The following is a 23,106-nucleotide window of genomic DNA, read 5'->3' as shown; positions in this document are numbered from 1 at the left end:
GAGGCTCAAATCTCACCTGGCAGCCTCCCCATCATGATGGAGGAGTGGCTGGGCCAAACCCGAGTGGTGCTCTGCAAGTTCAGTATAAACCCTTCTCAAACTGCCATCATTCTACTGAGACAGCAATCAAAGGAGCTAAACTTGCAGTTTATGTATCATGTGTTTCTTGGGGCACCCAAGTCATAGAATCATAGAATCACAGAATCATAGAATCTCAGGGTTGGAAGGGACCTCAAGAGGTCATCTAGTCCAACCGCCTACTCAAAGCAGGACCAAACCCAACTAAATCATCCCAGCCAGGGCTTTGTCAAGGCTGACCTTAAAAACCTCTAAGGAAGGAGATTCCACTACCTCCCTAGGTAACCCATTCTAGTTCTTCACCACCCTACTAGTGAAAAAGTTTTTCCTAATATCCAACCTAAACCTCCCCCTCTGCAACTTGAGACCATTACTCCTTGTTCTGTCATCTTCTACCACTGAGAACAGCCTAGATCCATCCTCTTTGGAACCCCCTTTCAGATAGTTGAAAGCAGCTATCAAATCCCCCCTCATTCTTCTCTTCTGCAGACTAAACAATCCCAGTTCCCTCAGCCTCTCCTCATAAGTCATGTACTCCAGCCCCCTAATCATTTTTGTTGCCCTCCGCTGGACTCTCTCCAATTTATCCACATCCTTCTTGTAGTGTGGGGCCCAAAACTGGACACAGTACTCCAAATGAGGCCTCACCAGTGCTGAGTAGAGGGGAATGATCACATCCCTTGATCTGCTGGAAATGCCTCTACTTATACAACCCAAAATGCCATTAGCCTTCTTGGCAACAAGGGCACACTGTTGACTCATATTCAGCTTTTCGTCCACCGTAACCCCTAGGTCCTTTTCTGCAGAACTGCTGCCCAGCCATTCGGTCCCTAGTCTGTAGCAGTGCATGGGATTCTTCCGCCCTAAGTGCAGGACTCTGCACTTGTCCTTGTTGAACCTCATCATATTTCTTTTGGCCCAATCCTCTAATTTGTCTAGGTCCCTCTGTATCCTATCCCTACCCTCCAGCGTATCAACCACTCCTCCCAGTTTAGTGTCATCTGCAAACTTGCTAAGGGTGCAGTCCACACTATCCTCCAGATCGTTAATGAAGATATTGAATAAAACCGGCCCCAGCACCGACCCTTGGGGCACTCCACTTGATACCGGCTGCCAACTAGACATGGAACCATTGATCACTACCCGTTGAGCCCGACCATCTATCCAGTTTTCTATCCACCTTACCGTCCATTCATCCGGCCCAGACTTCTTTAACTTGCTGGCAAGAATACTGTGGGAGACTGTATCAAAAGCTTTGCTAAAGTCCAGAAATAGCACATCCACTGCTTTCCCCTCATCCACAGAGCCGGTTATCTCGTCATAGAAGGCAATTAGGTTAGTCAGGCATGACTTGCCCTTGGTGAATCCATGCTGACTGTTCCTGATCACTTTCCCCTCCTTTAAGTGGTTCAGGATTGATTCCTTGAGGACCTGTTCCATGATTTTTCCAGGGACTGAGGTGAGACTGACTGGCCTGTAGTTCCCTGGATCTTCCTTCTTCCCTTTTTTAAAGATGGGCACTACATTAGCTTTTTTCCAGTCATCCGGGACCTCCCCCGATCGCCATGATTTTTCAAAGATAATGGCCAATGGCTCTGCAATCTCATCGGCCAACTCCTTTAGCACCCTCGGATGCAGCGCATCCGGCCCCATGGACTTGTGCTCGTCCAGCTTTCCTAAATAGTCCCGAACTACTTCTTTCTCCACAGAGAGCTGGTCACCTCCTCCCCATACCGTGCTGCAGAGTGCAGCTGTCTGGGAGCTGACCTTGTCTGTGAAGACAGAGGCAAAAAAAGCATTGAGTACACTAGCTTTCTCCACATCCTCTGTCACTAGGTTCCCTCCCTCATTCAGCAAGGGGCCCACACTTTCCTTGACTTTCTTCCTGTTGCTAACATACCTAAAGAAACCCTTCTTGTTACTCCTAACATCTCCGGCTAGCTGCAACTCCAAGTGTGATTTGGCCTTCCTGATTTCACACCTGCATGCCTGAACAATACTTTTATACTCCTCCCTGGTTATTTGTCCAATCTTCCACTTCTTGTAAGCTGTTCTTTTGTGTTTAAGATGAGCAAGGATTTCACTGTTAAGCCAAGCTGGTCGCCTGCCATATTTACTTTTCTTCCTACACATCGCGATGGTTTGTTCCTGCAACCTCAATAAGGTTTCTTTGAAATACAGCCAGCTTTCCTCGACTCCTTTCCCCGTCATGTTATTCTCCCAGGGGACCTTGTCCATCAGTTCCCTGAGGGAGTCGAAGTCTGCTTTTCTGAAGTCCAGGGTCTCTGTTCTACTGCTCTCCTTTTTTCCTTGTGTCAGGATCCTGAACTCGACCATCTCATGGTCACTGCCTCCCAGGTTCCCATCCACTATTGCTTCCTCTACTATTTCTTCCCTGTTTGTGAGCAGCAGGTCAAGAAGAGCTTTTCCCCTAGTTGGTTCCTCCAGCACTTGCACCAGGAAATTGTCCCCTACACTTTCCAGAAACTTCTTAGATTGTCTGTGCACCGCTGTATTGCTCTCCCAGCAGATATCGGGGTGATTAAAGTCACCCATGAGAACCAGGGCCTGTGATCTAGCAACTTCTGTTAGTTGCTGGAAGAAAGCCTCGTCCACCTCATCCCCCTGGTCCGGTGGTCTGTAGCAGACTCCCACCACGACATTACCCTTGTTGTTCATACTTCTAAATTTAATCCAGAGACACTCAGGTTTTTCTGCAGTTTCATACTGGAGCTCTGAGCAGTCATACTGCTCTCTTATGTACAACGCAACTCCCCCACCTTTTCTGCCCTGCCTGTCCTTCCTGAACAGTTTATATCCATCCATGACAGTACTCCAATCATGTGAGTTATCCCACCAAGTCTCTGTTATTCCAATTAACAGTATTGTCTCACTTATACTGTTAGTCCCACCAACAGTATTGTCTCACTTAGGAAACAGGGTTGGCAGTAGAGTTTTCCCACAGTGCACCAGTTTCGTAGGGCTAGAGTGTTCACGGGGTGGGGTGGGGGGAGGAATGGGACTAGGCACTCTGGGATACAGTTACTTTGACTCGGATCTGTGCACAGCAGTGTGGAGACCAGAGCCCTAGGTTCAAGCATGGGTCAGAAAATCCTTAACCTAGGGTTAAAATGCAGTGTAGACGCTCAAGCCCAGGGTTCTTGACATGGGTCAGCTGACTCAAATCCCACCAACCCAAGGCTTACATTGCTGTGTAGACATACCACAAGGAGAAAGGATTACGAAACGTAAGAAAATGATTCCCAGTTCTTAGCCTGGGTTAGCCATAAAGGACATAAATTGCTGTGTAGACATAGCTTGACACCCACAGCTGTCCCATGCCAGCTGACTCAGGCTGCAGGGCTGTTTCATTGCAGTGTAGACTTCTGGGCTTGGGCTGGAGCCCAGGCTCTAGGACCCTGCACAGTGGAAGGATCCTAGATCCTGGAAGTCTGCACTGTAGTGAAACAGCCCCAGGAGCCCAAGTAAGATGGTATGGGGCAGCCACAGGTTTTTCTTTGCAAAGTAGACATACCCATAGATTTTGCTTATTATCACCAAAGGCTCTTACGTAAATTAAGCTGTCATGGGATAAGAGGGAAGATCCTTTCATGGATTGAGAACTGGTTAAAAGACAGGGAACAAAGGGTAGGAATAAATGGTAAATTTTCAGAATGGAGAGGGGTAACTAGTGGTGTGCCCCAAGGGTCAGTCCTAGGACCAATCCTATTCAACTTATTCATAAATGATCTGGAGAAAGGGGTAAACAGTGAGATGGCAAAGTTTGCAAATGATACTAAACTGGTCAAGATAGTTAAGACCAAAGCAGACAGTGAAGAACTTCAAAAAGATCTCACAAAACTAAGTGATTGGGCAACAAAATGGAAATGAAATTTAATGTGGATAAATGTAAAGTAATGCACATTGGGAAAAATAACCCCAACTATACATACAATATGATGGGGGCTAATTTAGCTACAACTAATCAGGAAAGATCTTGGAGTCATTGTGGATAGTTCTCTGAAGACGTCCACGCAGTGTGCATCTGCAGTCAAAAAAGCAAACAGGGTGTTAGGAATCATTAAAAAGGGATAGAGAATAAGACTGAAAATATCTTATTGCCCTTATATAAATCTATGGTATGCCCACATCTTGAATGCTGCATACAGATGTGGTCGTCTCATCTCAAAAAAGATATACTGGCACTAGAAAAAGTACAGAGAAGGGCAACTAAATGATTAGGGGTTTGGAATGGGTCCCATATGAGGAGAGATTAAAGAGGCTAGGACTTTTCAGCTTGGAAAAGAGGAGACTAAGGGGGATATGATAGAGGTATATAAAAACATGAGTGGTGTGGAGAAAGTGAATAAGGAAAAGTTATTTACTTGTTCCCATAATATAAGAACTAGGGGCCACCGAATGAAATTAATGGGCAGAAGGTTTAAAACAAATAAAAGGAAGTTCTTCTTCACACAGCACACAGTCAGCCAGTGGAACTCCTTGCCTGAGGAGGTTGTGAACTCTAGGACTATAACAGGGTTTAAAAGAGAACTGGATAAAACTCATGGAGGTTAAGTCCATTAATGGCTATTAGCCAGGATGGGTAAGGAATGGTGTCCCTAGCCTCTGTTTGTTAAAGGGTGGAGACAGATGGCAGGAGAGAAATCACTTGATCATTACCTGTTAGGTTCACTCTCTCTGGGGCACCTGGCATTGGCCACTGTCAGTAGACAGGATACTGGGCTGGATGGACCTTTGGTCTGACCCAGTATGGCCGTTCTTATGTTCTTATTACAGAAACTTCTATTACTTTTTGAAACTTAAGACTGGAACTCATTTGTGTGTATTATGTTTATCACCTGTTTTATCCTTGTAAATAACTCGTTTCCTTTTCCTATATAATAAATCTTACATAGTTTATTATAGGATTGGCTACAAGCATCATCTTTGGTGTGAGATCTAAAGTGCAGCTGACCTGGAGTAAGTGACTGATCCTTTGGGACTGGGAGGAACCTGAACACTGCTGTGATCTTTGATGTAAGCGACCATCTATCACAAAAGTAAGCTTACTTGGGCGCAGGAGCAGCGCCAGAGTTTCTGGCACCCTAGGCAGAATTCAGGGGGGGGCGGCATTTTGTGCGCTCCCCACAGGACATGCAGGAGCTTCCGGTTCCACTCCCATCGCACCGCCGAAGGAGGACCCTCTGCCAAAATGCTGCTCAATTGCCTGCCACTGTTTTCCGCGGCACGTCGGCAGAAGGTCCTTCTTCAGCGGCGCGACGGGAGCGGAACGGGAAGCTCCCGTGCGCCCCGTGGGGAGCGCACAAAATGCCACCCCCCCAAATCCTGGCACCCTAGATGACCGCCTAGGGTCGCCTAATGGAAGCGCCGGCCCTGCCTGGGTGGCAAGACAGATGGAAGTACCCAAGGGGACAGTCTGAGACTCCACTGTGAGGCTGTTATTGCGCTTGAGGAGTATTCACTTGATAATCGGTTGGTGAAATCTAACAGAACTCTCAACCAATTTGCGGTTTGTGTCCTGTTTCTTAACAGTCTGCCCTGAGGTTGGTACCCATGCTCTTGAGCCACTGCAAGAGAGCTTGACACGTATGTTATGTGATGTGGTAAATAACACTTCCCTGTTCACTTTCTCCACACCATTCAGGATTTTATAGACCTCTATCCTCTCCCCACTCAGTCCAAGCTGAATAGTCCCAGTCTTTTTAATCTCACATCATATGGAAGTTGTTCCATACACCTAATCATGTTTGTTGCCCTTCTCTGTACTTTTTCCAATTCTAATATATCTTTTTTTAGATGGGTGACCTGAACTGCATGCAGTGTTCAAGGTGAGGGTGTACCATGTCTGTTTAATTATCAATCCCTTCCCTAATGGGTCCTAACATTCTATTAGCATTTTTGACTGCTGCTGCACATTGAGTAAATGTTCTCAAAGAACTATTCATAATGACTCCAAGATCTCTCTTGAGTGGTAACAGCTAATTTAGACCCCATCCTTTTGCATGTATAGTTGGGATTAAATTATCTAATGCACATTACTTTGCATTTATCAACACTGAATTTCATCTGACATTTTCTTGCCCAGTTACTCAGTTTTGAGAGATCCCTTTGTAAACTGTTCACAATCAGCACTGGACTTCGCTATCTTGAGTAATTCTATAGTGTCTGCAAACTTTGCCACCTCACTGTTTACCCATTTTTCCAGATCATTTATGAATATGTTAAACAGCGCTGGTCCCAGTACAGATCCTTGGGAAACCTTGCTATTTACCTCTCTCCACTGTGAAAACTGACCCTTTATTCCTATCCCTTGTTTCCTACCTTCTAACCAGTTACTGATCCATGAGATGACCTTCTCTCTTACCCCATGACTGCTTAGCGAGGCAGGATTTCCATTTACAAAAGCTGTGTTGGCTCTTCCCCAACACATCATGTTAATCTGTGTGTCTGATAATTCTGTTCCCTAATAGTTTCAACCAATTTGCCCGGTACCAAAGTCAGGCTTCCCGGTCTGTAATTGCCAGGATCACCTCGGGAGCCTTTTTAAAAATTAAGCGTCACATTAGCTATCCTCCAGTCAGAGGCTGATTTAAGTGATGGTTACATACCACAGTTAATAGTTCTGCAATTTCATATTTAAGTTCCTTCAGAAATCTTGAGTGAATAGAATCTGGTCCTGGTGATCAATTTGTTCCTAAACCTCTGGCACTTCAGCAGTCCCCGTAGGCTGCGAACCTCGTTACAAATGTGGGCAAAGCCTCATACTATAGGACAGCTCCCCCACACAATCACATATGCTTTAGTAATCCCCCCATGCAGTATCACCTGTTTCTTATTTGTCATGAACCTCAGCCAGCTCACTGCCATTCAAGCCTCTACCTCAGACTGACACTGAGAAAGCGGGGATGTATGGTCTGGATCCAATGAAAAGACAGAGCTGTATGTTGTCAACATGATGATCGCACCATACCCAAACTGCATCTCTACCCAACAAGTGGCCTCAGATATAAGAGGGCTGGGAATACAACTCTCCAGGATTCCTCACAGGAGTCCTTGGGCATGGATGAGCATTTGCCAACACTTTTGCAAGGATCTCTGACAGGGAAGTAGACACATTTCTCTTCTATGAGGAGTCCCACAGTGCAGGCAGCCATGGGTAGGATAATATTGTAGGATGCTGTCATACTGAACAGAATCGGCATGGACATCTGGCCTTCATCCATCACTAACCAGAGAGACCAGTGCAGTGTCCATACTAAACCCAGACCTAAAGCCCAGACAACAAGGATCTAGAAAATACCAGGGTTCCGCCTGCAGGCAGAGAGGGTTCTCTAACCCCTCAATAGCCTTGCTTTGGAAAGTCCGGGTGGAGTTTGCAAGATTCTCAAACTTAAGTGATGGTTCCTAGGGAATGGACTAATGACCACTCAGTTCTTACTCACCTTTGGAGAGACACTAACAGTGTCCACCAATGGACCCAATAGTTCCCCACTGGATTTTTCTATCCATAACAACACAGGATCATCTCTTGAGAAGCAACTTAAATGTTGCCCAGGCACATCCAGAACCTCAGTGAGAAACTGACAGATAGTCACTCTGAGAGCAAGTAGTGTTTGATTCCTCCAGACACAGAGATGAACCTTGATTTTGGCCTTGTGAAAGTCTCTCAACTCATTGCTGTACAGCCTGGCCAGACTAAATTATTTTTCTAAGGTCCTCGGACTTGGTCTCTTCAGTGCTTTAGAAAGGACTGGGGGTTGGTTACCTGGTTTGGACAGTGGACCCTTCGGTACATCTTTATCTCCGATTTCCACTTGCACAACACATCCTGACTAAATGTGGGCAGTCCGGGCCGGGTGTATTTCAGCTGAGACAGAAGAATGGAGACAGAATCTGAAGTCAGATGGCAGGATGGCTACACACAGGGTCAAGCATGCTCCTCTTAAGTTTTAAGGCTTTTTCCCCCACAGTAGTCACTTCCCTTGTAGTAAACTTTCCTCCCGATCCAACAGTGAAACTCAATGAATAACCTTCCCCAGCACCACTGAGCGACTCTCCACAAGCTTGGCTAAGCCCCCACTTCACTCCTGGCATCCAAAACCTCCCCCAAACTCACACTGCAGTGATTCTTCCCACCCTCGGTTACATAAAAGAGTAGGACCTGGGCCCCTCTCCCTCACAGAATCACACAAATGTAGGCCTGAAAGGGATCTCAAGAGGTCATCTAGTCCATTCCCCTGTGCTGAGACAGGACCAAGTACCTTGACCATCCAGGACAGGTGTTTGTTTAACCTGTTCCTAAAAAAACCCCAAAGTGGGCATTCCACAACCTCCCTAGGTAACCTGTTCCAGTGCTTAACTATCCTTAAGAGTTGGAAAGTTTTTCCTTACATCTAACCTGAATCTCCCTCGCTGCAAACTAAGCTGATTTCTTCTTGTCCTACCTTCAGTGGACATGGAGAACAACTGATCATCACTCTCTTTATACAATCTTTTTACATATTTAAAGATTGTTTTCATGTTGTCCTTCTACCCCTGAGCTATATGAATAGATTCTAAGGCCAGAAGGGACCACTATGATCATCTAGTTTGACCTCCTGTATAACACAGGCCATATGATTTCTAGAGCAGATCTTTTAGAAAAACATCCAATCTTGATTAAAAAATAGTCAGTGATGGAGAATCGACCACGACTCTTGGTAAATTGTTCCCATGGTTAATTACTCTTGTAGTTAAAAATCAACTCCCAGCCTTTGGATCATGTTATACCTTTCTCTGCTAGACTGAAGATCCTGTTATTAAATATTTGTTTCCCAAATAGGGACACTAAACTAAGGGTAGGGTTCTCTAAACTAAACATGTTCAATTTTTTCAACCTTTCTTCACAAATCAGATTTTCTAAACCTCTTTTTTTGTTCATCTCTGCACTCTCTCCAATATGTCCAAATTTTTCTTAAAATGTAGTGCCCAAGATTGGACATATTCCAGCTGAGGTTTCACAAGTGCTAAGTAGATCAGAAAAGATTGTTACTTATCTGTGCCACAACTGTTGTTCTTCAAGATGTGGGTGGAGATATGTATTCCAATCAGGTGTGTAGGTGCCAAGCACACCAAAATTGGAGAATTTTGCCATGGGGTGGCACTCCTATGGTTATATAAGAGTGGCAACACTCTGACCCCCTCAGTTCCTTTGCCCTGAAACCCCAGCTGCAGACTCAGATTCAGAAGGGACAGACGGTGGGTTGTAAAATACAAGTCTGCATCCACATCTCAAAGAACAGTTAAGACACAGGTAAGTAACAGTCTTTTCTTCTTCAAGGGTGCTGACATATATTCCTCTCAGGTGACTCACAAGCAGTTTCAGCAGGAGGTGGAGCTCAGAGTCTATTTAAACAGTGACTGCAGAACTGTCTTACCAAAGTTTGCATCAGATCTTGATGCTAGGGTGATAGCATAATGTCTAACAAAAGTATGAATAGAAGACCTTGTTGGAGACCTGCAAATATCCAATACGGAGACGTTGCTAAGAAATGCAATTGATGTCACTTGAGCTCCTGCTGGATAAGACTGCAATGACTAAGCTGGTGTCATCTGAGTAACTCCATAAGCCAAGATAATACAGGCAGTTATCCACTTGGAAAAAGTCTGAGCGGAGACCAGTTATCCTTTCATCTGCTCAGCACAGAGTCGAAATAATGTACAAAGTGGCTTAGCCCTTTCTAAACAGAATGATAAGCACCGTCTGACATTTAAGGTATGTACTTGTAGCTCCTTCACAGTTGAACATGGTGTGGGAAAAAATATAGGTAAGAAAATAAACCAGTTAAGGTGAAACAGATACCACTTGGGACAAAAATGTTGAGTGTGATCTTAAAGACACCTTGTCCTTGAAGAATTGAGTGTCTGGAGGATTTGCCTTTAAAGCTTGTATATTGCTGATTTTTCTTGAGGATGTTATAGTCATAAAGAAGGCCCCTTCCGTAAGAGGAGAGCCAATGAGCATGTTATCAGCTCTAATGATGGACCCATCAGTGCTGCCACCACCATATTAAGTTCCCACGATGGCACCGTTTCCTTCACTGGTGGAAAAAGACGAATCATAGAATCATAGAATCTCACGGTTGGAAGGGACCTCAGGAGGTCATCTAGTCCAACCCCCTGCTCAAAGCAGGACCAAACCCAACTAAATCATCCCAGCCAGGGCTTTGTCAAGCATGACCTTAAAAACCTCTAAGGAAGGAGATTCCACCACCTCCCAAGGGAACCCATTCCAGTTCTTCACCACCGTACTAGTGAAAAAGTTTTTCCTAATGTCCAACCTAAACCTCCCCCTCTGCAACTTGAGACCATTACTCCTTGTTCTGTCATCTGTTACCACTGAGAACAGTCTAGATCCATCCTCTTTGGAACCCCCTTTCAGGTAGTTGAAAGCAGCTATCAAATCCCCCCTCATTCTTCTCTTCTGCAGGCTAAATAATCCCAGTTCCCTCAGCCTCTCCTCATAAGTCATGTGCTCCAGCCCCCTAATCATTTTTGTTGCCCTCTGCTGGACTCTCTCCAATTTATCCACATCCTTCTTGTAGTGTGGGGCCCAAAACTGGACACAGTACTCCAAATGAGGCCTCACCAGTGCTGAATAGAGGGGAATGATCACATCCCTCAATCTGCTGGAAATGCCCCTACTTATACAACCCAAAATGCCATTAGCCTTCTTGGCAACAAGGGCACACTGTTGACTCATATTCAGCTTTTCGTCCACCGTAACCCCTAGGTCCTTTTCTGCAGAACTGCTGCCCAGCCATTCGGTCCCTAGTCTGTAGCAGTGCATGGGATTCTTCCGTCCTAAGTGCAGGACTCTGCACTTGTCCTTGTTGAACAATACCTTTAAACAACTTCATCATCATAGGGTCTGAGAATATTGACTTTCCTTGGATGGGAGGATGGAAAGCTGAGATTGCAGCCAAATGATTTCGCAGGGAGCTAAGAGCTAGGCCTGAGAGTACAGAGTTGCTTGCAAATCCTTAAATGAACATAAAGTCTCAACCGTTTTGTCTTAGAATATAAAATGACCATCAGAAGATAGGTCTTCCACATTCTGTTGGATATCTGGTGCTATTCCTGAATTCTGCAACCATGGTGCTCTTCTTATTGTGACCAGTGAAGCAAATACTTTGATAGCCATAACAGCTATGTCCAGGACCAATAGAAAACATGTCTTAACCAGGTGGCCCTCCACAACAAATGCCTTGAACTACCCTTGAAAGGATTTGGTAATTTGTCTGTGACCTTGGCTACAGAGTCCCAGTTCATAAAATTATATTTGGATAGCAGTGCCTGCTCGTTTGTAATTTACATTTTTAAGGAGGAAGTTGAATAAATCTTTCCACCCATGAGCCAACCTCTTTACCTCTGTCCTGGGGCATGGACTTGTACCTCTCTTGATGCAACCTCTCATTGGCTGCTGTCACAACAAGCAAGTTAGGAGCAGGATGTGAATAAAAATACTTGAATCCCTGCAGAGACATAATACTTGCCCATATGCTTTGCCACAGATGTCAAAGGGTGTCCCACAAGGCCACAGCAGATTGCAACAGTGCTTTGCTAATAGGGTGAGCTACTCTCCCTGGGGTTGAGGACAGAAGAATGTTCACTAACTTATATGTGTTTTCCTGCACCAATTCAGCCTGATATACCCAAGGCTGAAGCCAGTTGTCTAAGGAGCTTCTGATGTGCCCAAAAGTCCTCAGGCACTGGAAAGGAAGCATCCGGTACTCAGGTGTAATCTGGTGATGAGGAGGACTGAGGAAGGGGGTTCACAGGCCTTGCAGTGCAGTACCAGACCCTGCACATGTGTCTGAGGTTGCACATGTTCTGAGGTGTCATCCTCCACCTGAATTTGCACCTGGGCAGCTGGCACTGACAACTGTCGGAAGACAGGATATTGAGCTAGATGGACCTTTGGTGTGACCCAGTATGGCTGTTCTTATGTAGGTGGCTGGGGAGGTGATGACATGGATTTGTTGGGTGATCTTGCCCTGGAGTGGGTTGAAGATCGGGACCTTAAGGAACAAGGACCATCCCATGGACTCCCATGCCACGATGGAGATGGGTAATGAATCAGTGGCCAGTAAACAGTGAGCCCCTTTCTCTGCAGCAGGAAAAGTCCTGGTCAGTATCAGCAGGAGGTCTGGGCTGTCTTTAGACTGGCATTTGAAAGACAAAGGAATGGAGGACAATCTTGAGCTGGACCTAGAATACCCAGAATCATCCAGAGTCAATGAGGGAGCAACCCCCAAGGGGCAAGACACCATCCAGCCTCCTCGGAGATCCAACATGGTGGTAACATCAATGCCAAGGCCGGTAAATAAATTGGTGCTCTGAAGATTGGCAGAGGCAACAAACTCTCTCTTGGTACCGAAAAGAGGCATTGATGCTGGGGTCAGTACCGATCCTCATGACATGGTTTGCATCATGATCACCGTTGGTGCCTAAGCAGACTGCTCTGCCAATGAACCCCAATGAAGGTGCCAGCCTCAACTGTGTACTCAGAGTAATATGCAGTGCTGGTATCTGGGACACCTGTGTAATTAACCCTGACGGTGGGGTCATTACTTAGGAAGTCGCAGCAGCTGAATGTTCCTAGATAACTGGAGAATCAGGAACCAAAAGGCATAGCAGATCTGATACTGCCTGGTACACAAGAGGCGTGGACACTGTCAGTGTCAATGCCGTCACTACTTGGCTCAATGTACAATGCCAGAGTCAACGGTACAGCCTCAAGTTGATGTTGCCTGGTACCAGAGGGCAGGTAGAAGGCCCAGTTCCACCACACATACCTGAAGAGTCATGGTGCCAGTCTGCACTGATTCTGGCAAAGGAAGATGATGCTCCCCGAAATCTGGAGTGATTACAGTCCGTTTTATTGGTCCTTTTCTCGGTGGGCCTGAGTAACAGTCAACGATCCCTCTTCCTCAGTGTCCGGACAAGGAACATTGGCTCGTTGTGGCTCTGATGACATCTGAGGAGCTGGTACTATTTCTGGTGCTGAGGCAGGCCTCCTGGCCTGCCCCATCAGGTGCTGCTCGAGTCTCAAGTCCCTTGCGTTCTTTTCTTAAAGACTTGCAGATGAAGCACCTCTCCCAACACAATACACACTTTGTGTGGGGAATCACTATTAGGAATAGCCACCTCACGTGACAGACAGAGCTTGAATCCTGATGAAGGCATTGCACCAAAAAACCAAAGCTATTCAACCTAACTCACTATTCTAACTAAGGTACTACTAGCTAATAAACTACTTTAATTATTTACAACTAAATCTCAGAAGACTGAGGTAGGAAAATCAATGTGAAGAAACACCACACTGAGCGCTCTAACTAGCTCTGGGCAGTGAGAAGGAAATTATGGGGATCAGAGAAGTGTCACCCTTATATAGCCAGGGCAGGGGCTATGAGGGAAGAGCGTGAGTGCCACTCCTAGGGAACTGCAAGGCAATATTCTTTGATTTCAGTGCGCTGAGCATACACACACTTCTTTAGAATACATGTCTGCAACTACTCAAACAGTTACCTCCCATGTTTTACATGGATGTAGTAACAGGAGTCTTCTAAGAATATCTGCATTTTTTGCAAGTGCATCACACTGATGACTCATATCCAATCTGTGATTCACTATAATCCCCAAATCCTTTTCAGCAGTACTGCTGCCTAGCCAGGTATACCCCATTTTATATTGTGTCATAAATCAGCTCTTTCCACACCCAATCAGGTATTACTGGCCCATTGCCTGGAACCAGAAAGCACTATACAGCGTCATCTCCTAGAGGCCAGTGCAGGATTCTTCTATTGTGCAAAACTTGTTGCTAATACAGTCCCCACCTAAACCCTTATACCTTCCGATCATCTGGGACTAGGTCCTGTAGAACCTTCTTCTTAGGCCACTCCTTGGCCAGCTCTTCATTAGCTAGCTCGTGAAGGTAATAGACTGCCACCTTAGCAGATTTTCTCTGGACTCTGCCTGCACTACTGGGCTCCAGAGTCATTTCCTTCAGGCTCTCAGGCCTCTCTTCTTCATGGAGGAAAGTGACCTGCAAGGAAAGGGCAGTAGGGTGAGCCCTATTCATCAGATCCCACTTAGGCCACACTTGAATGCCAAGAATGATCCGTCAAGGTCCTTCAGATCCAGTCCAAAATGCCCTATCCCAGTCACTTCCCCTCAAAAAAAACTCAGGCACAAGAGTACCCTGGGGGCAGGAAAAGACCGTGAGATTCATGTATCAGGGCAGTTATGGGAAGAGAGCTCTCTGCCCAGACACAACAAGGCTCAGAAAGAAACCAGAGATATGTGCCTTTGATGGGCTGACGCACCCCACCCCCATCTCTATTGAACACCTCAGGAATAACATTCATTCTGGTTCCTGTCCTGTCCCACAGACGGATCTCAAATCTGGAGGGGAAAAAGAAGAGCAACAAGCAGCTCTCACAGGACATCAAACATGCCAGCACCATACCCCCATGGAGGAGGGTGAGGGAAGCTGGGGAAGGGTTTGCTGCCACCCAGACTACTTACATATCAAGCTGTCCTAGCTGCAGAGCAGCAGAAGTCTCAATCACAAGGGGAGCATCGCATGTTCCCCTCCCAGATGAAAAGGGATCAGGAAGGAGTATTCTACTAGACAGGCAGGAGGAGGCTACCAGCCCCTACCACACCGTGAAGTGTGAAACAGACGGGACTAGGCTCTCCGGTGTACAGTGGGCCCGGGAAGATCAGAATCAATTGTCCAAAGTGGGCAAATGAAAGAGTGGTTTGGAGAAAGAGAGGTCACCACCCATAGCTCCTTTTCCCGATAACAATGGCAACTCATACTTACCGGCCCATGCTCAGACCTAAGGTGATAAACAAGCCCTGCCTTTGACTTGTATGCTTTCCCACAGTGACGACATTTCATGGCCATTTTCTCCAACTCAGAGGCCTCCTTCCCACACTTTTTCATATGGTATAGGTATCCCATTATGCTGGTGAAGCTGCCTGTACATCCCTGTCAATGCAGAAGAGAAGAGCATGGAGCCAGAGCTCTGGCACATGTGGCAGCCCCATCCCTGGCTGGCAAAGAACAGAAATAACCCTACTGAATCTGAAGAAGCCAATGGTCCATCCAGACCAGGCTGATCACTCTCTAGCAGCTGCCAGCCTCAGATGTTGCACATCATAAAACCACCATAATGCACATCACTGTGTAATACTGTCCTGGGGAAAGCATTCATGGCTAGATGAAGGAGCCCACTGGTCACTGTTTTCCCTCTTTGCCTCACTGCAGATGCCACCATTTTAAAGCTACAGAGCTAGGTAACTACTTAGCAGCTGCAGAACATTACAGATGTTCAAAGGGACAAGAAACCCTCCAATGGCAGTGACCACATGAAGAGATACCAATATTTATGGCGCTGTGGAGAACTGGGAAGTGATCACAGCAACGAAGTACAGCTGCCAAAACGAAGTGCTTGGGGACTAGAGACATCCTACACAATAAATACAGAACACCCACATTGGACCAGTCAGTGGCTTGCTTCAATATCCCCTACCAGTGAGTTCCATGGAGTAATTGTGTGCTACATAAACACAAATTTACTTTTGTCCATTTGAAATTTTCATCTTACAGTGTAACCCCCACACCTCCTGGGTGTGGTGCTCTGTCCCATCTAGTGGCACTGAGGCCACTTAGAGAGAGATTAATCAGTCTACTCTACAGCCTTAGCCAACAGCTATATGGCTTTTAGCTCATGCAGTAGAGGCTCATGCACTAAGCTCCAGAGGTCCCAGGTTTGATCCCGCCTGTCGGCGACCAGGGTCTGTCAGCGTTACAACAGCACCCTCCCATCCTCTTTGATGGGGCATGATAAAGCATTGTCAGCCCTATCAACACAATCCATTGCTCTAAATACCTCTCATACCTCCTTGTACTCTTCCAAATGAAACAGCCTCATGACCAGATTCTGTCTGTCACTGCAGCCTATTTACACCATTACATCTCTTTGTGGATAACCAGTTGTGTAAAGGAGTTCCCCCACTGGCATTCAGCTCTCAGAACAGCCCTATGCCATGCTCTTGCACAGCTGTTAGATCAGGGCAGGGAGTGTGTCTGTAGCACAATGCACTCTGGCTATTCTGGGCCAGAGAGCAATCCTCAGGTACCCGTGCAAGATTGCTGTAACTCAGAGCTAGGCAGTGGCAGGCACTCAAAACAGATCCAAAATTCAGAGGGTGCACAGGTGGAATAAAGCCACGATATACTACACCTTCCGAGAGGGACAGCACAGAATCTGGCCTGAGTCCTTAATTCCTCTTTGGATGGTGAATTCCTCTTTGGATGGCAGATGAAATTCAATGTTGATAAATGCAAAATAATGCACATTGGAAAACATAATCCCAACGCTACATATATAATGATGGGGGCTAAATTAGCTTTTACCACTCAAGAAAGAGATCTTGGAGTCATTGTGGACAGTTCTCTGAAAACATCCACTCAATGTGCAGCAGCAGTCAAAAAAGCGAACAGAATGTTGGGAATCATTAAGAAAGGGATAGACAAGACAGAAAATATCATATTGCCTCTATATAAATCCATGGTACACCCACATCTTGAAAACTGTGTGCAGATGTGGTTGCCCCATCTCAAAAAAGATATATTGGACTTGGAAAAGGTTCAGAAAAGGGCAACAAAAATGATTAGGGGTACGGAATGGCTGCTGTATGAGGAGAAATAAATAAGACTGGGACTTTCAGCTTGGAAAAGAGATGACTAAGGGGGATATGATAGAGGTCTATAAAATCATGACACGTGCTGAGAAAGTAAATAAGGAAGTGTTATTTATTCCTTCTCATAACACAAGAACTAGGGGCCACCAAATGAAATTAACAGGAAGCAGATTTAAAACAAATAAAAGGAAGTATTTTTTCACTTAACGAACAGTCAACCTGTGTAACTCCTTGCCAGAGGATGCTGTGAAGGCCAAGACTATAACAAGGTTCAAAAATGAACAAGATAAATTCATGGAGGATAGGTCCATCAATGGCTATTAGCCAGGATGGGCAGGGATGGTTTCCCTAGCGTCTGTTTGCCAAAAGCTGGGAATCGGTGACGGGATGAATCACTTGATGATGACCTGTTCTGTTCATTCCCTCTGGGGCACCTGGCATTGTCCACTGTCAGAAGACAGGATACTGGGCTAGATGGACCTTTGGCTGACCCAGTATGGCCGTTCTTATGGTACTCTCCTTTCAGCCCCACTATAAATAGCTGCCAAATCTTTTTTGTTGCCCTCCTTGGGATTTTACTGTTTTGTTTTAAATTTCTGTTTTGTCTTTTCTGAGATAAAATGATGAACACCAAATGCAGAATCTTAGGTGTGGACACACTGATGACAGCACAAATATTAGATGTTTGTCCCCTCCCATCCTGCTGTGAACTCAGTGCATGAGAAGTACCACACTAAGGTCTTGTAAACTGAAACTCTCTTTCTGTAGAGCAGCTACAGCTTGGGGAAAAAAGCCAGCGTACATTGTCTCCTGCCAATTTCTCTCCGCCCTTACACAGACAGACCACCCACAGAGGCAAGAGGGGCTGTCAGTCTACATGGCTCATTCAGTTATTGACCTCATTCAGATTGTAGAGATGGGCTGGGCAATTTGTGGTGAAGTACACACCTGTTCACTGAGAATAGAGCTGTGGCCAAAGTTTATCCAAGCCATTGTACTTCCTAAGTATCTTACTCGCTGTTTTGATCACTGCTGCACATTAAGCAGATGTCTGTTCTTTTCACAATTACCTCTACAGCTTCAAGTTTCAATAGATTAATAGAATTTAAGGCCAGAAGGAATCATGATGATCATGTAGTCTGACCTGCACAACCTATGTCAGAGATGTTCATGCAGAAATACCTACATCAAGCCCTATAATTTGGGTTGAGCTAAGCCCACCAGAACCGATCACATCCCTAGGTAAGAGGTTACAATAGTTCAGTGAGTGCAGATCATTTAAATCATTCCTTCTAAACGTACATCACTTTATATTTGTCTATTTTAATCCCTTCTGCCATTGTGCTGTCCACCCAGTTACCTAACAGCATTAGCTTCTTCTGAAGAGGCCCATTGTCTTAAAACCATAACCAGAGCTTTGGCACAAGTCCCACTGACTGGCTCTTGTAAGTGTGTCCAGCAGACACCATGCAGTGCTCTAAACTCTGGCAAAGGCTGCTGCTTCATTTGGGACGCAAGATACTGCAGCTCACCTCCCTCATACACTTTAGCTTTCCCATTCGTTTCAGCACCTTCCGGAGGCGGTCTCGTTCACACTGCTCATCTAATTCACCTCCCTCCTTCACAACTGGCTAAAAGCAAAGCAGAGAGAAAAAAGGTGAGCACAGGACCCACAGCACTCTGTAATTCTACATTCTGGGAATTTGCTCCATAATCCAGCTCCGTAATCTAAGCACTTTCTAAATCTATGGCTGTGGAGGAAACCTTCCAAAAGTGACCTGAATGTATCTGATGAAGCAATCTCTGCTTAAGTCTGTGGGACAACGGAACAACTTTAAGAGGAATGAACTGTTCCATTCATCCCAGTGGGGTGATAACTATTTCACAGGTGATCATACTAAAGGCCCCCACGCTGATGAAAAGCCCAGCCAACCTACAGCTGCTGGGAAGAGGAGTATATACGAGGACCTTATAAGGGTGCTATCTGGTTGGGGCTCCATTTCTCATATCAGCCTCTGACTCCCAGGTATCGGATACATTTCAAGTTGCCCAGACCCTCTGCTCTCCAGAGTGGAGGAACATTCTCTTTCTGCTGTTCCCATCCTGTGAGTTAAGGGGCAGGGGAGGCCTCTGTTACTTTGCATGCCTGCAATCCCCCCTCCCTTTTCTTCCATTGTGTCCCCTCTTTCCTTGTGAATAACTCCTGCTGTCTCAGCTGTTGCTCAGAGCTTCTCAAGCAGTAGCAGCATGAAAGTGATACAATTCTCGTTGGTCTCACTGCTGTCCTCAGGGTTCCGAACAGCAGTAACACAACTGACAAACTCTGCAGCACAGATGGACAGCCCTGCATCAGTTATTTATTCTATTAGATACCATGGTTATAAACACTATACAAAAAGCAATGAGGGATAAATTCACCAAGCCTAGGAACTCTCTCCCACTCTTCTGAATGACATCTCCCAAAGGGTTTCACTCTTCACTGCCAGACCTAGAGACAGAGGCTTCTTAAAGGTGACTAAAGGGGGAAAATGGGTTATGCCCTTTGTGTATCTTTATGCAGGATAACGGAGGACTGAAAGGTGTTTATTGCTTGCTTTTTTACTTTGAAAATGTCAGGATCTCAACTAGTCTACTCTGTAATTGCTGGATGACTCTGATCTGTATTTTACAAAATCTCCCAGCCCTTTAGTGAAGGGGTGAGAAATATAGAGTCTTTAATAATCAGATCATTTCTTCTGGGTTTTTTTTTTTCCCCCTCCAGAGTATTTGATAAATATTAATAACAAATTCACACCCAAGTGTTTTAAAGAGTCTGAATAGAAAGGCCTTCCCATCTTTATCAGCTGTCACTTGCCTAGCATTTCTGACATCACAATGCTACTAGTTTTCCATGTATTCAGTCTTTCAGGAAAAACTGGTTAGATAAGACCTGAATTTTTAAAGGTAGAAAATGTTTGACAACCCACCACCTTTCAGTCTCTTTGTGCATCAAGAGAGCAACAAAGGGCTGTCTGGCCTGGAAGGTCAGGGCTTCTGCTAGACGTACAATATAAACGTTACCAGGTTGTTGTGATCTGCCATGATGTGGTATTTCATTCCTGCCAAAGACCTGAGCTGTTTTCCACAGTGATGACACGTGAACATCTCCTACAAGTAAAACAAGAGTGCAGACTGCATTAACACAAACCTCAGATAATGGGGCAGCAGGCAAGGAGAAAACCTTGTATGGGTCAGATAACTGCACAGTGAGAAAAAACCCACCATGCATTTGGAAGTCAATGAACAGATTTACAGGGGTATAAAGACTAGAGAAAGAGACAGGGTAAGAAAAAGAGAATGGATATGTCTCTGCCCACTTTCCTAAAACCACAAGTAACATGGAGAGGAAGGAGCAGTTGACTACACTGATTCAGGACCGGATTAACTTTTTGTGGGCCCAGCACCAAACATATTTGTGGGCCCCCCTGGGGAATGAAGAGGCCGGGGGCAAGAGCACAGCAGGCAGGGTGGATTTGATTTAAATCATGATTTAGATCACTAGTTAGGAAGACTCAATTTAATCATGGGTTTCTACATAAAAAGTCCATTCTTGTTGGTTGTTATAACCTTAAAACATATTCTTCACAACTCAGGCCTGGTCTATACTATGAGTTTTTTTCAAATTTAGCAGTGTTAAACCGAAGTAACGCTGCACCTGTCCACACAACGAAGTCCTTTATTTTGATATAAAGAGCTGGTAATATCGATATCTGTACTCTTCCCCGACGAGGGGAGTAGCGCTGAAATTGATATTGCCATTTCGAATTAGGGTTAGTGTGGCCGCAATTCGATGGTATTGGCCTCCGGAACCTATCCCACAGTGCACCATTGTGACCACTCTGGACAGCAATCTGAACTCGTATGCACGGCCAGGTAGACAGGAAAAGCCCCGCGAACTTTTGAATTTCATTTCCTGTTTGCCCAGCGTGGAGCGCTGATCAGCACAGGTGACCATAACCATGCAGTCTGAGAATCGAAAAAGAGCACCAGCATGGACTGTACGGGAGGAACTAGATCTGATCGCTATATGGGGAGAGAAGTCCCTAGCTGAACTATGTTCCAAAAGACGAAATGCCAAAACATTTGAAAGTCTCCAAGGGCATGATGGAGAGAGGCCACAATAGGGACTCACTACAGTGCTGTGTGAAAGTTAAGGAGCTCAGACAAGCCTACTAGAAAACCAAAGAAGCAAATGGAAGGTCCGGGGCAGAGCTGCAGACATGCCGCTTCTATGCTGAGCTGCATGCAATTCTAGGGGGGGCCACCACCACTACCCCACCCCTGACCATGGATTCCGAGGAGGGGGTAATCTCAGCCATGCCTGAGGATTCTGCGGACGGGGAAGATGAGGAGGAGCTTGCGGAGAGCACACAGCACTCCTTTCTCCCCAACAGCCAGGATCTTTTTCTCAGCCTGACTGAAGTAGCCTCCCAACCCTCCCAAGGCAGTATCCCAGACCATGAAGCCATGGAAGGGACATCTGGTGAGTGTACCTTTGTAAATATAAAACATGGTTTAAAAGCAAGCGTTTTTAAATGATTAATTTGCCCTGAGGACTTGGGATGCATTAGCGGCCAGTACAGCTACTGGAAAAGTCTGTTAACGTGTCTGGGGATGGAGCGGAAATCCTCCAGGGACATCTCCATGAAGCTCTCCTGGAGGCACTCCAAAAGCCTTTGCAGAAGGTTTCTGGGCAGTGCAGCCTTATTCTGTCCTCCATGGTAGGACACTTGACCACACCATGCTAGTAGCAAGTAATCTGGTATCACTGCATGACAAAGCCTGGCAGCGTATGGTCCTGGTGTTTGCTGGCATTCAAGCAACATCTGTTCTTTATCTTGCTGTGTTATTCTCAGGAGCAGGGGTAGGCAACCTATGGGACGGGTGCCGAAGGCAGCACATGAGCTGATTTTCAGTGGCACTCACACTGCCTGGGTCCTGGCCACCGGTCTGGGGGGCCTTGCATTTTAATTTAATTTTAAATGAAGCTTCTTAAACATTTAAAAAACCTTATTACTTTACATACAATAGTTTAGTATATATTATATAGACTTACAGAAAGAGACCTTCTAAAAACATTAAAATGTATTACTGGCACACGAGACCTTAAATTAGAGTGAATAAATGAAGACTCGGCCCACCACTTCTGAAAGGTTGCCGACCCCTGCTCAGGAGAGTGATATCGTTCATGGTAACCTGGTTGAAATACGGGAATTTAATTAAGGGGACAGAGGTGGCCGTTCCTACGGGGCTGTTTGCCTGTGGCTGAAAAGAAATCCTTCCCTGCAGTTAGCCAAGCGGGGGGTAGAGTGAGGGGAGAAAGATTGGCGCTGAGCTTTTCGCGTTTGGCTAGCAGGGATCTTCCCTGATACCAGCCACGCAGTGAGGGGAGGGGTTAAAGCGATCATCCCAGAGAACTGGATGGTGGCAGGGGGGTTAGTTTGTTTTCTGCTGCTGCACATTAACAGGAAAACTGCAGCACTCAATGGGCTTTGCTTGGTAGGTGGGAAAGGAGAGCGCTAGATATATGAAGGCTGCAGAAGCCAAAAGACAATGGCTTACCATGGCCACATGCAAGCCGAATTCCGTTGCCCGGACATGCATCTGTGATCTCTAACACCAAAGCCACAGGCACTCAATATTAAGATGCAAAATGCGACCTTGTACTGAAATCACATGTGCTATGTAATGTGAATAGTGTAGTTCACCGTGAAAGAGTATAACCATTGTTCTGTAAAATGTATCTTTTAAAATACTTCTCTCCCTTTTTCCCCCCCTCCCGCAGCTGCAAGTTTTTCAAGCCTCCCTCCTCTGTCCCAAAGGCTATCTCAGATAAGGCGGCAAAAAAAACAAAAGGACACGAGATGAAATGTTCTCAGAAATCATGGAATCGACCCGCAATGAAAGAGCTCATCTGAATGAGTGGAAGGTCACCCTATCCCAGTACAGGGAAGCTGCAAGTGAGTGTGAGGCCATGAGGGACGAACGTGAGGAGAGGAGAGATGCTCGAGATGACGGGATGCAACACTGGGGCTGCTGCATGATCAAACTGACATGCTCCAGCATCTGGTGGCACTTCAGGAACGGAAGCAGGATCAGAGTGCCACTGCAGCCCCTGTATAACCACTCTTCCTCCTCACCATGTTCCATAGCCTCCTCACCCAGATGTGTAAGAATGCGGGGGGGGTGGGGGAGGGGGAGAGGCGCCGTACA

The 23,106-nt window shown here is 45.8% G+C and overlaps 1 protein-coding gene across 8 annotated transcripts in view; it reads right to left on the bottom strand.

Annotated features, from left to right (window-relative positions):
* The window catches only part of ZNF512 (zinc finger protein 512), an 82,091-nt gene that overhangs the window by 5,263 nt on the left and 53,722 nt on the right, over nucleotides 1-23,106 (bottom strand). For 5 of the 8 annotated variants that reach the window (XM_045011465.1, XM_045011471.1, XM_045011464.1 and 2 more), the window contains 5 exons: nucleotides 19,915-20,001; nucleotides 18,387-18,485; nucleotides 14,969-15,136; nucleotides 13,991-14,185; nucleotides 7,865-7,966 (listed from right to left, as the gene is read on the bottom strand). In XM_045011465.1, the coding sequence (XP_044867400.1) occupies nucleotides 7,865-7,966; nucleotides 13,991-14,185; nucleotides 14,969-15,136; nucleotides 18,387-18,485; nucleotides 19,915-20,001 (651 nt within the window). Of the gene's footprint in view, nucleotides 1-7,864; nucleotides 7,967-13,990; nucleotides 14,186-14,968; nucleotides 15,137-18,386; nucleotides 18,486-19,900; nucleotides 20,002-23,106 lie in introns of all 8 variants that reach the window. The other 3 variants (XM_045011470.1, XM_045011472.1, XM_045011469.1) reach the window with 2 other exon arrangements.

The sequence above is a fragment of the Mauremys mutica genome, chromosome 3 (assembly GCF_020497125.1).
Source record: "Mauremys mutica isolate MM-2020 ecotype Southern chromosome 3, ASM2049712v1, whole genome shotgun sequence".
Taxonomy (NCBI): Eukaryota; Metazoa; Chordata; order Testudines; family Geoemydidae; genus Mauremys; species Mauremys mutica.
Note: the sequence above shows the minus strand (reverse complement) of the source record. Positions and strands in the feature narration are given on the sequence as shown.